This window comes from Cornus florida, unplaced genomic scaffold (assembly GCF_030987335.1).
Source record: "Cornus florida cultivar Cherokee Brave unplaced genomic scaffold, ASM3098733v1 CherokeeBrave_3.0.0_Hap2_Chr11, whole genome shotgun sequence".
NCBI classification, from domain to species: Eukaryota; Viridiplantae; Streptophyta; class Magnoliopsida; order Cornales; family Cornaceae; genus Cornus; species Cornus florida.
Window position 1 is genome coordinate 75,831,814 of NW_026775581.1, and position 15,369 is coordinate 75,847,182.

Sequence of the window (15,369 nt, forward strand, 5' to 3'; positions counted from 1 at the left end):
GACAAATATTATGACCTTGTTTTGTTTTTTTTAACCCTTTCATCTGGACACAAAAGTTAAAGCATATTCAACCAAAAAACAAAAAAAGGTTTAAAACATAGCATTTATTTCTCCTTTTTCAGTAAGGAAATTAAAGAAACATAGCATAACATGTTGTCAACTTGTAAATATAAAAAGCCAAGCGTGAGGGAACTTCTGGTGCTGGTTACGTCTGTGAATTGGTTTATGGATTGATGTTAGATTCGAGTTCATCCAAGTATTTACGTGGCAACTTCTGATTCGAAGTTGTATTTTGTTGAAGTAAACAGCATGTAAGTTGATTGCTTCTCTAGTTTTGTTACGTTGCACTTGCACCTATGTACCAGCTTTATCAGACACTCATAGATTCCAGTTCAAAAGCTGTAATAACGAAATTTTCATACATGTGCCAATGTAGTAGTGACACGTGTCCATATTGTTAAATACGACGTAGTTACTATGGAAAGTTTCTTGCTCAGCTCATCCACTAAATCAAGAAACTCATGAGCTAAACATGTTAATGTCAGCATTAAAAAACAGATGGTGAATGGTGACCCCACCAATCCACGAGCCTTAATTATCGTACTAGAATAAATTAATAGACAAGCATGCCAAGTCAAGCAATAGACTTTTTGGACTCTATTATACTTCAACTCAGGATCGGATAAAAAAAAATAAAAAAACAAAGAGGAAAGTTTGGTCCGATTCGGTTCGGGTTTAACTTTTAAAACTCGAATACTTAATATCGTAATCGACAGTTGCCAAGATCATTTTTAATTAGTTTACCTAAGGAGCTTATTGATCAATCTTATCATATGAAACGTCAAAAGAATATATAATATACTTTCATAAGATAAAATCTTAAAAAATCTTACAAGAAAATCAAGAATATACTTGAGTTCTTGAACATTTAGGAGGCAATTCAAGTTTATATTTACAAGCCTATATAAGTGGAGTTATGTTAATTAATATTGACTCATTTTATAAAATGAACTTAAAAATTAGACTCAAACTTAGCTCATTTACTTAATAACGAGTTCGACTTAATTAAACCTAATTAAATTATTTATTTATGAATCACTCGATTCATTTGCAATTATTATTATCTAATTATTATCCTCAACGATATGGCAAATGAAGGAAACCGTGACATGAGTTTTCTTTATTTTAGTTTACAAAATATCTCACTTAAATCTGTACTTGGTATCTATCAATATTATGAGACTACTTCTCAAAAGACTTAACAATTATTTAAAAAATATCATTTAGTTGCTCATGATTAAAAGGTTCACTTGTCATTGTAACTTGTCTTCTTTAAAACTGGATCATCTGCTCTTATATAGTAAAAATAGGAATGATTAAAATTATTCACACATGTGAAACTGGCACGTGCGTGAATATAATTCTAATCATCCGTTGTGATGTAACAGTAAAAAATATAAACTCATACTACTATTCTTTATTTTTAGTTTATTAAAATATTATATAATTTTTACTTAGTTGTTTAAAGCAACTTTTTAATATTTTAGCATTACTTTTGGAAGAATTTTTTTTATCTTAATCAGTATCGTTAATAGGGGCCAAATATATCCCTGCTTCAAAAGTGAAAAGAATCATAAACACAATTGGTGACAAAACTATTCATTAAATTACTTTATCATGTCATTTTGTCTGTGACTTTTTTTTTAATACTTTTACCATGTCACGTTACCAATATCAACTTTTTTTGGGGAATATTCTATAAAATAGAATTAAAAAACCAGTTGTTAACACTTTCATGAATCTAACGATTGGTGTCTTAAAATTATTAGGTTTTCGACCCACCAATTCAGTTGTTTGTTTTCTCTCAAACATTATTTCTCTATTTCTATATATATACATAGTTTTTTGAATTTTTTTACTTTGGGCGGTGAAATAATTACTGGATTGTAGAGGACAACCAAATGGCCTCTTGAGTTAAAAACAAAAAAAAAAAAAAAAACATATTAGTTGGTTGGTCAAATAGTGTCAGAGACCCATCTACATCCTTGATTCCTTGGAACTTCCTCCTCTCTCACATCTATCAAAAACATTTATTTTCCATCTGAAACAAATCTAAAGCAACTTCCTTTTCTTTTTTGCTGGATAATCTTTGGGGGCATTTAGAGGGATAATAGCAAATACCAGTTTGAAAAAAGTATTGGTCTTGTTGGATTTTTTGGGGTCAACTGTATAGCAAAAGAAAGGAGTCAGATCAGAGCTTCCATAGATTTTACTAACAAATTTAGCAAATAAACCATTTGAGGAAACATGGGTTTCATTTAGATTTGAAAGGTTTGTACTTTTCAAAGTTCTTCAAGCAAAAAAATCAGCACCCAGTTCAGAGATTTCAAGAGTTTCTTCCAATCAAATTCTGGATCCCCATTTCAGGAAACATTGATCTGTGAAAAGGGTAGTTGTTGCTTTCAATATATCCAGCTCAGAAATTCAAAAACAAATCTGTGGAATTTTCATCAAGTTTGAGAAGCCCAGTTCAGGAAACTCGGATTTCTGAGCTGGGTAGTTGTTGGTTTCTGGAAAAAATTTCCCAAGAAAGTGATGGTGGAGGACGAGAAACTTCCAATTAATGGCGAAGATGTGGAGGAAAATGAACCCAAAGGAGGAGGGATCCGTGGTTGTTTCTGGGCTCCAATCTATTGGTTCAAAATGCTTGCCATGGAAATGCATTGGACTTTTGTTTTCGGAGTTGTGGTTGTTTATGGAATAAGTCAGGGATTGGGTGGAGCTATGATTCGGGTCGCCATGGAGTATTACATGAAGGATGTGCAGAAGGTACAGCCTTCTGAAGCTCAGGTTTACTCAGGAATAATCAATATTCCATGGATCATCAAGCCTATTTGGGGCCTCCTCACTGATGTTGTTCCTGTTTTCGGGCATCGGAGGAGACCTTACTTCATTTTAGCAGGTAATTTTACATGTCTTCTTTAGATTATTACTTATTACATTGGAATTTGTAGAAGTATAGGGTTGCATTCTGTTTTAAATGTTAATTGTTGTTCTCTTGTCTGATAATAATAATAATAATAATAATAATAATAATAATAATAATAATTGTCTAAACTTTTGAGACCATTTCTTGTTTTACATCAAGATTTTTGTGTTTATCAACCTTGTTGAAGAATTTGGGTGTTGCATACTTTATGTGGTCTACTAATTGGCACTGAATACAAAAAGGGTTCTATAGGTTTCAACCATTCAACAAAAACCTAAACCCTCCAACAATTCAACAAAACCTTTTCCCAACTATTTGGAGTCACCTACATGAATCAATTTTTTGTTACTCCAATCTATCTAATGCAATAGCTTGAGTTAAACCACATGTCATATCTTTCCTAATTGGTTCAATCCATGTCAGTTTTGGTCTCCACCTTCTCCTATCCATGACCCGTCGCCTTCTCCTAAAAGGCTAGAACTATAGCTGCACAGGCTAAAGAAATCTGATTGAAAAAAGCATTCATGCACATACGCGTTTTAGTTTTAGCCTTTTAGGCCTTTTGGATTTCTTTCTTTCTTCCTCATTAGCTTTAACCATCTTGGCCATGTATCTGCATGCATATTTTGTGACATAAATGTTTTCCGTTCAGTATAGCAATTTCCTGTACATATTAATGATATTTGGACTTATCCCTTAGCTGGTAGTGATTTATCTTATCAATATCTTCACAAAGCAAGATATGATTTTGGTAGGTAACCTTGGAGGTCAAAACTTTGAAGCATGCAGGATCTTGAACTTATAAATATATCTATGTATATTGTATCTTAATATGGCACAATGTGTACAAGTATTAATAAAAATACTCATGAAACATGTATACGTGATAGTGTTTTATATGCCCGAATGTGATGGGGGATATTTTTTTTATTTCCTATTAGATTTCCTATCAGAAAAAAATTGAAAGATTTGCCCCTTTGTCACAGGAACTGCGAGTATTTTACGCCTGAATGTGATAGGGTAGAGGTGCAAATTGAGGTTTAGAGGGGTAGTGGCATTAATATAGCATGCTTAGAAGCATAGAGATGGGAAACACCATTATTGGAATCAGGATCCTCTCCAGTACAGATCTTTGTACTGTACTTTGCTGTTCGTTTACATCGAGGATGCAATTGGACGGAACACAATTACATTGAGAATGCAACACATTTACTTCAAGGATTCAACGCACTTATAAAATTACATCGAGATGCAACAATGCAACAACTTTCTTCAAGAATGCAACACCTTTGCATTGTTGTTGGCATCCTGAATGTAAATGCAAAGCAAAATATAGATGTACTAGAGAGGATCCAGGTCCCTGTAATTGATACATGTCTTACAAAACGTAGCATAGTTATTTATTTAATTTGGTATTTGCACGATGTTACGAAAAAAATTTCCAATTCTTTTATCATATTTTTTTGAGAAGTTTTAGTAGTTTAGGGAAAAAAAACTAAATATAAGGAAATCTTTTTAGGAGTATTTATGATATATTTTTGTGTTATTGAGTTTTGTAAAGCTTATAAACAGTGATAGAAATAAAGGAATGGAGAACAAGTAAACCCTATATATGGTAATGGATGGTATATATGGTAATGAGAATAGGTGAAGACAGCTAACCTTAACCCTAATAGAAATAAACAATATAATCTAACAGCCCCTCTCAAACTCAAGGTAAGTATGAAACCAGCTTAAGTTTGGGGACGAGATCATAAAAGAGATGGTGGAGCGTGAATACCACTTGAGGCACATTGAGGTGTGGTGGCACATGGGTGACAAATTTGTAAAGGTCCGCCACGTTGATGGTGCTTTGGAAGTGCATGATGACCATTGATGGCGCGTGGCGACGCGGTGACGGAGTTTTGAAGATCTAACACATTGAGGCGCATGTGAGCGCATGATGACCACTAATGGTGCGTGGTGGCACAGTGACGGAACTGATCTGACACGTTGGAGTGTGGGATTACCGTTGTTGCGCATCAAAGCGCGTGGAAGAGTGGGATTACCACTTGAGGCACATGGTGGTGCAGTGACGGAGCTAATCTGACATGCTGGGCATCTCTGAACAAGGCATCTCGTTGGGTTTTCTTGAGGAAGATTTAAACAACGAGGCTTCCCTATATGGGGCATCCCTAGGCTGGGCTTTTCTAAATGAGGCATCTCGTTGGGTTTCCCGGAGGAAAACTAAGGCAACGAGGCTTCCCTAGATGGGACACATGAAAATCTTGGAGTGCAGAAACGTGAGTTTGCTGGTTGACCGCCACCGGGGATGGGGCTGATGGTGCCATCCTTGGCGGTGACTACAATAAACAAATAAACTGTTTACCAGTAATCGAAAGCTCTGATACCATGTTAGAAAAAAGGGAATGGAAAAATATGATATTGTATTGTAGTAATAATGTAAGAGTACAGAGGAGATTATATAGGAGAGGACATGTGTGGAGAACAAGTAAACCCTATATATGGTAATGAGAGTGGGTGAAGACAGCCAACCCTAACCCTAACCCTAATCCTAATAGACAATAAACAATAGAATCTAACAAACAGTGTTTAGATTTGTCTCAAATCCCCACATCAAGTTTCCTATTTTGTCAAGTTTTCTCTTGGTAAATGTAATTTACAATGTTGTACTATTACCAAACAAGGAGCTGGATTTAGAAAATTTATAAGTACATACTTGCGCTTTAATAGTTGAGGCTTAGGAGAGTGATGGTTTATGGGGCTTTTCATGATTTTCGTAAGAATTGTAATATCTCTATAATTATAAAAATTGTCTTCTCTAATTTGTGGATGTGAGCCCTATTTTGCCAATCAGGTGCAGGAGTTCTTATTTTAGAACATTGTCAAAGAAAAAAATTTAATACTATAAAATTATAGTAACATTTCAAATGCCATGATGGGTGAGCAACTCTCTGGATAATTATTCTACTGGTTCAAAACCGGAATGGGCGAGTATGGACGCATTTTTGGACTGTAATGAGAAGCAGAGAAGTTGTTTGCTAAATATGAGGTTTTTTGGTGCTCATATGTTAGTTAATGTTGGATGATCTACTTACAGCGACATAATTTATTTTGGAGAATTTCGCACATGAACATTGGATTCTAGCCTGTTCAAATCCAACTATCACAGTTTTCATGTTTCCAAACATATTTGTTATTTTATTTCGTGTCTAAATTAGAGTTATTTTATGTTTAGGAATTTATATTTGGATAGCATTTTGAATCTTTTGATTGGTTGAAATAATCTCATAATTAGGGCAGGAGTGCTCTTAGTAGGAATTTCATGCAACTTATGTGTGAAAGAATCTTAATACTAATACATAGATTCGAAAGTTGCGTCTAGTTTGACTCTAGTGCAGTGCAATGTACCTTAGCAAATTACATATAGATTTGTTTGGTAATGTTCGTGCTGAAGTTGATATCAGAACTGAAAGTTTGATCTTGGGATGCTTGTTGAATATGAGATCTAAGTTTCGGTATTAAGGTCATGTTAAATACCTTGGAGTGTTGCAGTTTAATTGAGTATCGAAGCCTAAGGGTTAGTTCTTGGTTGGTTTGCTTAGGAGTGATTTGAATGAAAAACCGCAATATTTAAATTTCCTGTGGCAGTTGCCTATAAGGGTGTAATAAATGAAAGCTTATACCTGAAGGAGGTGTAGACCAAATTTTGGAAGTAGAACTGTGAGATTATGTAACTAAGTTTGACCTGGATTGATCTTTAGAAGGCTCAAAATAGTATTTTAATAATGTTTTTCAAAAAAGGCTTCCATCCTAAAGTTTCTCAAAGATATAATTGAATTCTCAAATTGGGGATTTTTAGATTTGTTAATTATTAATGTAATTTGTTACCTTAATATAAATACGATAGGTGGTGTAGAAAACTTAGAACAATCAGATTCTCCTTTTCAATCTTTTTCTCCCTTCTCTCTCTTATTCTTCTTCTCTTCTCTAACCCAAAACACGCACACTCACTTGGTACCAGAGCAGCTGATCGAAGCCCAGAACTCATCCAAATCGAATTGCAGAACATCAGAAGGGATGGATGCGACAGTATGCTGACGCTGATGTCAGCATCTACAAATAGAAAACCACATTGCCTGGCTCGCCTAAATTTTCTGGTAATTATGGTAGTTTCCGTGTTTCATTTAGCAGTTGTTTGAGCACAGTTTCCATTTGTCAAAGTTTTTCTTTTTTCTTGGTTTTTTTGGCGCAATTTTTTTCAATCTGGTTTTCAAAGCCATTTCAGCTATTTTTGTTGGTTGAAATCCATCCCATGAGGTTTGTTTAGACAGGAAATGAGCTTGATTGGTGTTTGGTTGGGGATTAATTGAATCTAGAATCAGTTTTTAGCTTAATCGACTTCCACTAAGGTAGTCGACTTTGGATGTTCTGTGTCCAAGATAAAACCTGAACCTATAATTACCTATAATTGCTTCTGAACTTTGTTTTGGATGCTTGGCCTTTTAAGTTTTGCATTTGAATTTGACATCTAGCTCCATAATTCCCAGACCAAAATCATATTCTGGTTTTACATTTGTTCTTGTTTCTAGCCTTGCTCTTTTGGTTCAAATTCTAGCCATGGCTAACGATAAACCATAACCCCTCAATCATGATGATATGCCTAAGTTGATCACCTCCAATTAATTGAATGGTGTTAATAACCTTGCTTGGGCTCATGCCGTTCAGATTTTGCTGGGAATGTTCTCCAGCTTGATGGAGAGTGTTAGAGTTTCTTGTAATATTGTTTGTTTGATAAGGGCATGACTGTAATTTTGCTTAATATATAGGAGAGGTGATAAAGAAACCCCCCACAACCATCTCACTTTCACATACTTCAAATGGGTTTTTTGCAAAAATTAGAGCTTGATCCATGTCTTAATCAATCAAAAACTTTCCAAATATTTTCATTGAAGTTCAGAGTAGCTCAACCGAATGCTTGATCGATCGAATCCTGGACAATAGCTCTTCCTATTCTACTTAGGAATCTTATATTTAACTACAAATATGAGGTTATAGCTGGTCTAGGGTAGAGCATGGAGCTTCTCTACAATGTAGTGAGAGAATCATATTTTTAGATATGGCAAGCCTTGATTCTCAGTAGAAGGTTTGCCATAGTTCATCCAATATATGTGATCGAGGGATTCTAAGCAAGGATTACATCAAAGACAATCTGACTACAGAACCGAACAGAACAAAGCTGAAGGATTGAACAAACCATGGAGAAGCAAATTGTTTAGACCAGATCGGTTGATGGAGCAGTGGCCTGGAGATTTTAGTGGAGAGTTCAGCATAAAATAGATATTTCCCATGAAAAACTAATTATTTCCATTATGCATCTCCAAAGCTTTAGGAGCTTCTTAATGAATTTACAGTAATGTATGTTAAAAGCATAATAGTAAGATCAATAGGAAGAAGACTTCCACATACATAATTCAATATTACGAGCAGGATTAAAAACTTATTATAGTTGCATCAAACTTGAAACCAAATTTGTATTATTTTATTTGGCTGGGCATTCTTAATAGGGAACTGTAGGAATTGTGCAGAAGCAGAATTCTTAATTGCTTGGTGGAATATGGTTCTCATTCTAGATACAGTATAGAAGGACATTGATCTGCAGCTTCGGAAGCTAAAAGAATTTAGTGATTAGAAAAAGTAGAAAAAGATTTCTCATGTCCGTGAATGTAAATTAACAACAAAGATGTATGAGCAGCACAAAATATGGTATTTATAAATGTAAATTTATTAAGTTCACACAATTGATGATTTACACAAGACTACTTCAGAGAGTGCCATAGCAATTCATGTGTGTGTATAACTGTGTGTGTATATATATATATATTACACAATGGAAATATATGCTGACCAAATGGAATATTATATTCATAGTTGGGGCCTGGGGATCATTAATAGTCTAATGAGTAAACTGCTACTATTGCCATTTCCCATTCATTCCATCGTTTAGGGACTGCAGCAGCAAAGTGTCTAGATGGAAAAGATCTAGTTTGATTACTTCTCCTTTGAGGAACAAATAATTCTTTCCCATAAAAAACTGAAAAAAAAAAAAAAAAAAAAAAATGAGAGAGAAAGAATGCGTTGTTAAATAATTTGCAGTTTATTTATTTTTCATACTTATGTGTCCCCAAATTGGTGGTTGCCATGCAATTACGAATGTGAAGATTCCCTGTGCCCAAATTGTTCTGAAGTGCTTTTTTTGTGGGCTACCATATCATTTTCAGATAGTAAACCTACATGCAAAGGATTGGTTGTTTGACATGATTAAAAAATAAAAAATAAAAAAACCTGCAAGAATTGTTTCATTGACTAGTTGTTTGACCAAATAAATTGCTTAATGTTGATTTCAGGTGTTCTTGGTGTGATTTCCATGCTCTTTATATCAATGCATGAGAAGCTGCATATCGTATTAGCGCTGTTGTCTTTAACAGCAGGAAGTGCTGGGGTTGCAATTGCAGATGTCACCATTGATGCATGTGTGGCACAGAACAGTGGTACTCATCCTTCTCTCGCCGCTGACATGCAAAGCTTATGTGCTTTGAGTTCCTCTATCGGAGCACTAGTGGGGTTCTTTTTAAGTGGCATATTTGTTCACTTAATTGGCCCAAAGGTTAGCTTATGTCCATTATTTTGGCGAAAACGTCACTCTTTTTTTTTTCCGGTTTTGTAATTATGCATTAATTAGAAACTATGATATTTTACCTTTTGGAACCTTTTTTTTTTTTTTTAACATGTCAAAGGGGGTGTTTGGCTTGCTGATAATCCCATTTGGATTAGTACTTCTAGTTGGAACTGTGCTCAAGGAACCCCACACACCAAACTACGGTTACAAACAGGTAGTCATGGCTTTCTGTTGATTCTTTGATTCCATCAACACCCAAAGTCTGATGTTATGTCCTGGTACCAGGTAAACCAGAAGTTTCTTGATGCTGCTAAGGCTATGTGGACAACATTGAAATGCCCAAATGTGTGGAGGCCATGTGTATATATGTACTCATCGATTGCATTGAGTTTGAATATCTACGAAGGGATGTTCTATTGGTACACGGACTCAAAAGCTGGCCCATCTTTCGCTCAGGTAAATATGTTCTACTTTTCTGTGCACGAAGTCATCACATCTGACAGTTTTTCTTTTAATAGTGCAACTACAGATTAGACAACTACAAAAGAAGAAAAGAAGGACAACAGCAGATTAGTTAATAATAACGAATGTAGATAAAAACTCAGGAATAAATCATGAAAATATAATGAAATAGTTGGAAGCTAGAAACAACAAATTATAGTGGAAAACAAGAGAGTCTTAACCCCAATTACTTAGTAGGAGTGCAACTTGGGCGGGTTGCAAGGATTGAAGAAGGGTTACCCTTGCTTAACCCATGGTATGAAACATCAACCCAAGCACAACCAATCCGATCTTCAACCCAAGCTCTCCTACCCAAACCTGAACCATTCTAAATCTTTGAACTAGTGTACCGATTGGAAAAATCGGGTTGTAATTTATGTTTGCCTCGGGTTAGTTTGGGTAAATTTGAATTAGTTGTCCAACCGCAATAAAAGTTAAAAAAATAAAAATTGTTTCCACCAAATGTATCGAGTAAAAAGAGATTGAGATATAAAATGGTTAATTATGTCATAACAAGAAAAAATTCGAAGTTTTCATCATTTAAATATATATGAAGTTGGTTTAGATCTCAGGTTCAGGTAAGATTGATTCGGTTGGTTCTGGTTGTCTGACACCTTACTTGAGCTCAACCTGAATCAAGTTCGGGTTGAAAATTTCAATTGTAGCCCTGCCCGAGTTTTTGGAAACACTGCCCTCATGACTGAAAAATCAGGTTGGCCTAGAGTTGGCTGCCCAAGCTGCATTTCTACTATTTGGAGGGGCCAAATGAATTTTGTTTCACCATCCTGGATCTATCAGGGGCCATATACATGGCTAGATCATAAGCCATCACATTTCTCTTGCTTCCTTGACCCATTTTATATTTAGACTCTATTGTGCATTCAAACTAATGAGTTGTATTTTTTCAATATATTTCCAACCGAACATTAACAAGATAAACTAATGTTTACTAGAAAGGCTCTGGAAAAAAAAAATGTTTGCTAGAAGGGTTAAAAAGGTAATGGAAATGGTATAACCAAAGCAATTGTCATGATTATGAAATATGAAATTTAAGAATTCCTCCCTCAGTCAATTCATTCTCAATGTTTTAATTATGCATGAACATTTTAAGCATAGTTTTGAGTTGTATATAATTTGAGGCCTTGAAGATTCAGACAACTTTTGTTGCAATGCCAGTAAGTTGATTTATTCAAGTGCTTTGTGAAATGCAGGAGACTGTTGGTTACATTCTATCAATCGGTTCAGTTGGCTCACTCTTGGGGGCAATCCTATATCAGTATGGTCTAAAAGACCATCCTTTTAGGGATCTGCTCTTCTGGACTCAGCTGCTATTTGGCATATCAGGAATGCTGGATTTGATGCTCGTGCTACGCTTAAACTTGAAATTTGGCATACCTGATTACTTCTTTGTGGTTATTGACGAAAGTGTTTATCAAATGATTGGAAGGCTTAAATGGATGCCACTTCTTGTCCTCAGTGCCAAGCTTTGTCCTCCAGGCATTGAAGGCACTTTCTTTGCCTTGCTTATGTCAATCGATAACTTTGGCCTTCTCTCATCTTCATGGGGAGGAGGCTTTCTACTCCATATCTTGAAGGTTACCCGAACACAATTTGATAAACTTTGGCTGGCCATTTTGGTCCGGAACATCTTGAGAATTGCTCCTCTTTGTCTGCTATTTCTGGTGCCCAGAAGTGATCCCAGCTCTTCGATTCTTCCAGCTGATATACCGGGTGTAAAAGAAGGTACTGCAACTCCAGAAACTGAGGATGTCGAACTTGTGTCCCTTGTTAGCAATGGTGATGGAAGGTAGCCTTGGGAAACATCATTTTCAAATTAATTTGAGTACTCAACATCTACGGCAAATATAAATTTAGAAGATAACCGAGCCAATATTGAATTTGAGAGGCAAATCTGGAAATTGTGCTGGAAAGGTTCTATAGTCGTTCATTGTCTCTTTACATTTGTTACTTAAGAGTTTGCATCTTTTTTTTTGGTATTATTTTAAAAAATTCATTTTGCTGTTCTTGTACACTGTTGAGTTCATGTAAAGGAGAATAACATAATAGAAGAAGATGCTGTGATAAACTATATTTTCTGTACTTAATTTTGGCAATTTTTTGTGGATCGCTTGTATATTTTAAATGTTACCTACATCTAGACAAGATTTCAAAACTTTTAGAGACCGGAGCAAGCATCATGGTAAGAATACACAACACATGCATCCAACCTTTTTTTTTTTTTAATGTTAATTCTAGTAATTTTATTTATTTATATATAATGAAGGGTATTCTCACCCAAGAAAAACTTAATTGAGCCGGTTGTATTGTTGTAGTGAAGACCGACTAACCAACCTCATAGTGATAGGATCAACTAAAATAAAGCACTTTTGATTATGTGACATGATACGATTGGTTGAAGGCACAGATAACAAAGTATTAAAGGTGTAAGGAAGTTTTTTTCATCTTCACCCCTTTTGGAGTGAGACTATTATTTGGTTTGTAACTATGAAAACAATTTTCTGTTATCAGAAAACAGTTCAAAAATCTCTACTTGGTTCAGTTTCAGTTATAAAAATGTCTATTTTCATATAACTATAAAAGATTGTTATCTAAAAACAATTTTCTGTCATATGAATGGTTAAGAAACCAAACAAGCCCTTAATATCTTGAGATACCAACATCATCCCCAAGACATAAGAATGAGGGAGGAAATCTTTAACGTCTCATAAATTGAGCACACGGCATTTATGCCAACTTATATTGTTGTCAAATAGTGTGGAGGGAAATTTTACTAACCGAAGGGTGCCCACATGCAAGATATTCAGCCCAGAAGCAAGCCCAATATGAGAGGGCCAAGTACTATAAGCCCATTTCATCCGATAAAGGCGAGGTCACCAGAAGTGTAATACTTTGTCTGGTTCAACATATCATACAAGTCGAGCAGCCCAAGTGAAGCAACAAGGCCATCCCAGCCCACCATCAATTCTTGTCCGACGCGGTTAAAGATCCGTGCACGAAAAGAACATAGCAAGATATCAGGGAGTGATTGGTAGAATGAGGGGAAATGTCCTAAAAGGACTCTGGTAAGAAGGAAAGAAGGGTGAAAGAAAAATAGAAAGGAAGTAATTTGTTCGGTAGAGATGATATAAGAAAATAAAAGATAATAGGAACGATAATTCATCTTTCCTCCTTCACAAATTTTTATTGGCCTCAAAATATGAGCAGAAGATATGAGAGAAACAAGTGAGCCTATTATAGAAATTTTAAATTACTACATCACCCTTCATAAATATTTAACAAATCCCATAAATAAAATAAATGATGGGTTTAATGGTAAAAACAACTTAAAATTTTATCTTTTCTTTTATCACAGTGTTCAAATTAAATTATTAGTTTTTTTCATTCTTTTCCATCCAACCGAACAAAAAGAGGGAAGCGCTTAATCTCTTCCATAAGATGTCTCAACCATCCTCTTAATCTCTTTAATTTCTCAACCATCCTTTGTTCGGTTGAATGGAAGAGAATGGAAAAAACTCACAATTTAATTTGATAAGTAAAATAAAAAGAAAGATAAAATTTTAAGTTGGTTAGATGGAAGAAAATGGAAAAAATTTACAATTTAATTTGATCAGTAAGATAAAAGGAAAGATAAATTTTTAAGTTGTTTTTACCATTAAATCCATTACTTACTTTATTTATGGGATTTATTAAATATTTATGAAGGGTGATGTAGTAATTTAAAACTTCTATAATAGGCTCATTTGTCTACCCTCCTATCTTGGATGAAAATTTGTGAAAGAGGAAGAATGACTTATTCTTCCTATTATCATTTATTTTCTTATATAATTTCTACCGAACAGAGAAAATTTATTCGTTCTTTTTTATTTTCTTTCACCCATCTTATTTCCTTCGCACGCTCCTACCGAACACAACATTATGTTTTTTTGGAAGTATGGGCAAATGACCCTAATAGGATCAAGTTGTTGACGGCCTACGTGTGGTTGAGTATTTCCCATCTTTCATCGTCTTGCTTTTATCAGGTTCTGTGTGATCGGATATTAGTGTTTGGTCCAAGATTTTGTGCACTTACGTATAGAATACCAAATTCAAATTCATTTAAATTTTGAGCAAAGAAGACAATATATAAGAAATTTGTTTTAGTTTGTATACAATTGTGTGAGCGGTACTCGCAATAGGAATGGGGGTACATGCATATAACAAATATCATAGTAAAACGAAAAGTATATTCCAAATTATTTATAAAAATGCAAACAAATCAATAATGAACTAATAGACATTGAAAAATAAATGTCTAAGAAAAACATGTATATAAAAAATGAAAATCCATTTTTTTTTTTTTTTTGGGAAATCTTTAGACTTATATAAAGGAAGCTGTTGTTTGATAAAACAAAAAAATAAGTACTAAAACATTTAAGAGCTAAATTTTAAGCACTGAAATTTTTAAGTGTTAAGTAAAAATTAAATATAAAAAGTAAAGTACTTAATTGGATCTATATATAGATATGTCCGAAAAAAGAAAAAAAAAAAAATATATATATATATATATATATGAATGGTTTAATTGTAGGGATGGCAACGGGGCGGGTTTGGAGCGGGTTTCTCTAAATCCCGCCCCACCCCTTTTAATTTTTGTCAAGTCCATGCCCACCCCGAGACCCGCGACGGGTTGGATTTTCATATCCAACCCCGCCCCGTTAGGAAATACTGTGCTCCTGTGCCCGCCCCACTACCAATTTTTTTTCTCCCACTTTTTGAAACTTAAACTCCTGCTATTTAAATGTGCAAAGCCTAGAAATGACACAACATAAATAAAATTATGTATCCTAATAAAAAAATAAATAAATAACATGCACATAAAATAATTCAGAGAACATAATAAACAAAAATAAAAGTTTAATACAACATAATAAACAAAAATAAAAGTTTAATACAACCAAATCACAAGAAGTTCTAAGCTCCAACTTCCACCATAACCAAAACAAAAGCAAATTTAATACCAAGTTTACATCCCAAATTAGGATTATAAGAGATGGGTAATTAGGTAAGCCGCTAAAATAACTTATTAATATATATATATATATATATATATATATATATTAAATATAGTTATATGCGGGGCGGGGCGGGGCCCCTAGGATATGTATATTGAACCCTTACCCGCCCCGTAACCCTCGACGGG

General features: G+C 34.5%; 1 protein-coding gene across 1 annotated transcript; it reads left to right on the plus strand.

Moving 5' to 3' along the window:
- The first annotated feature begins 1,998 nt into the window (after positions 1-1,998).
- LOC132284679 (probable folate-biopterin transporter 2) lies at positions 1,999-12,274 on the plus strand. The gene is made up of 5 exons (XM_059786803.1): positions 1,999-2,962; positions 9,397-9,656; positions 9,787-9,882; positions 9,954-10,124; positions 11,381-12,274. The coding sequence occupies exons 1-5, from the start codon at positions 2,596-2,598 to the stop codon at positions 11,978-11,980; spliced, it is 1,494 nt and encodes a 497-aa protein (XP_059642786.1). The 5' UTR covers positions 1,999-2,595; the 3' UTR covers positions 11,981-12,274.
- Positions 12,275-15,369: the final 3,095 nt, after the last annotated feature.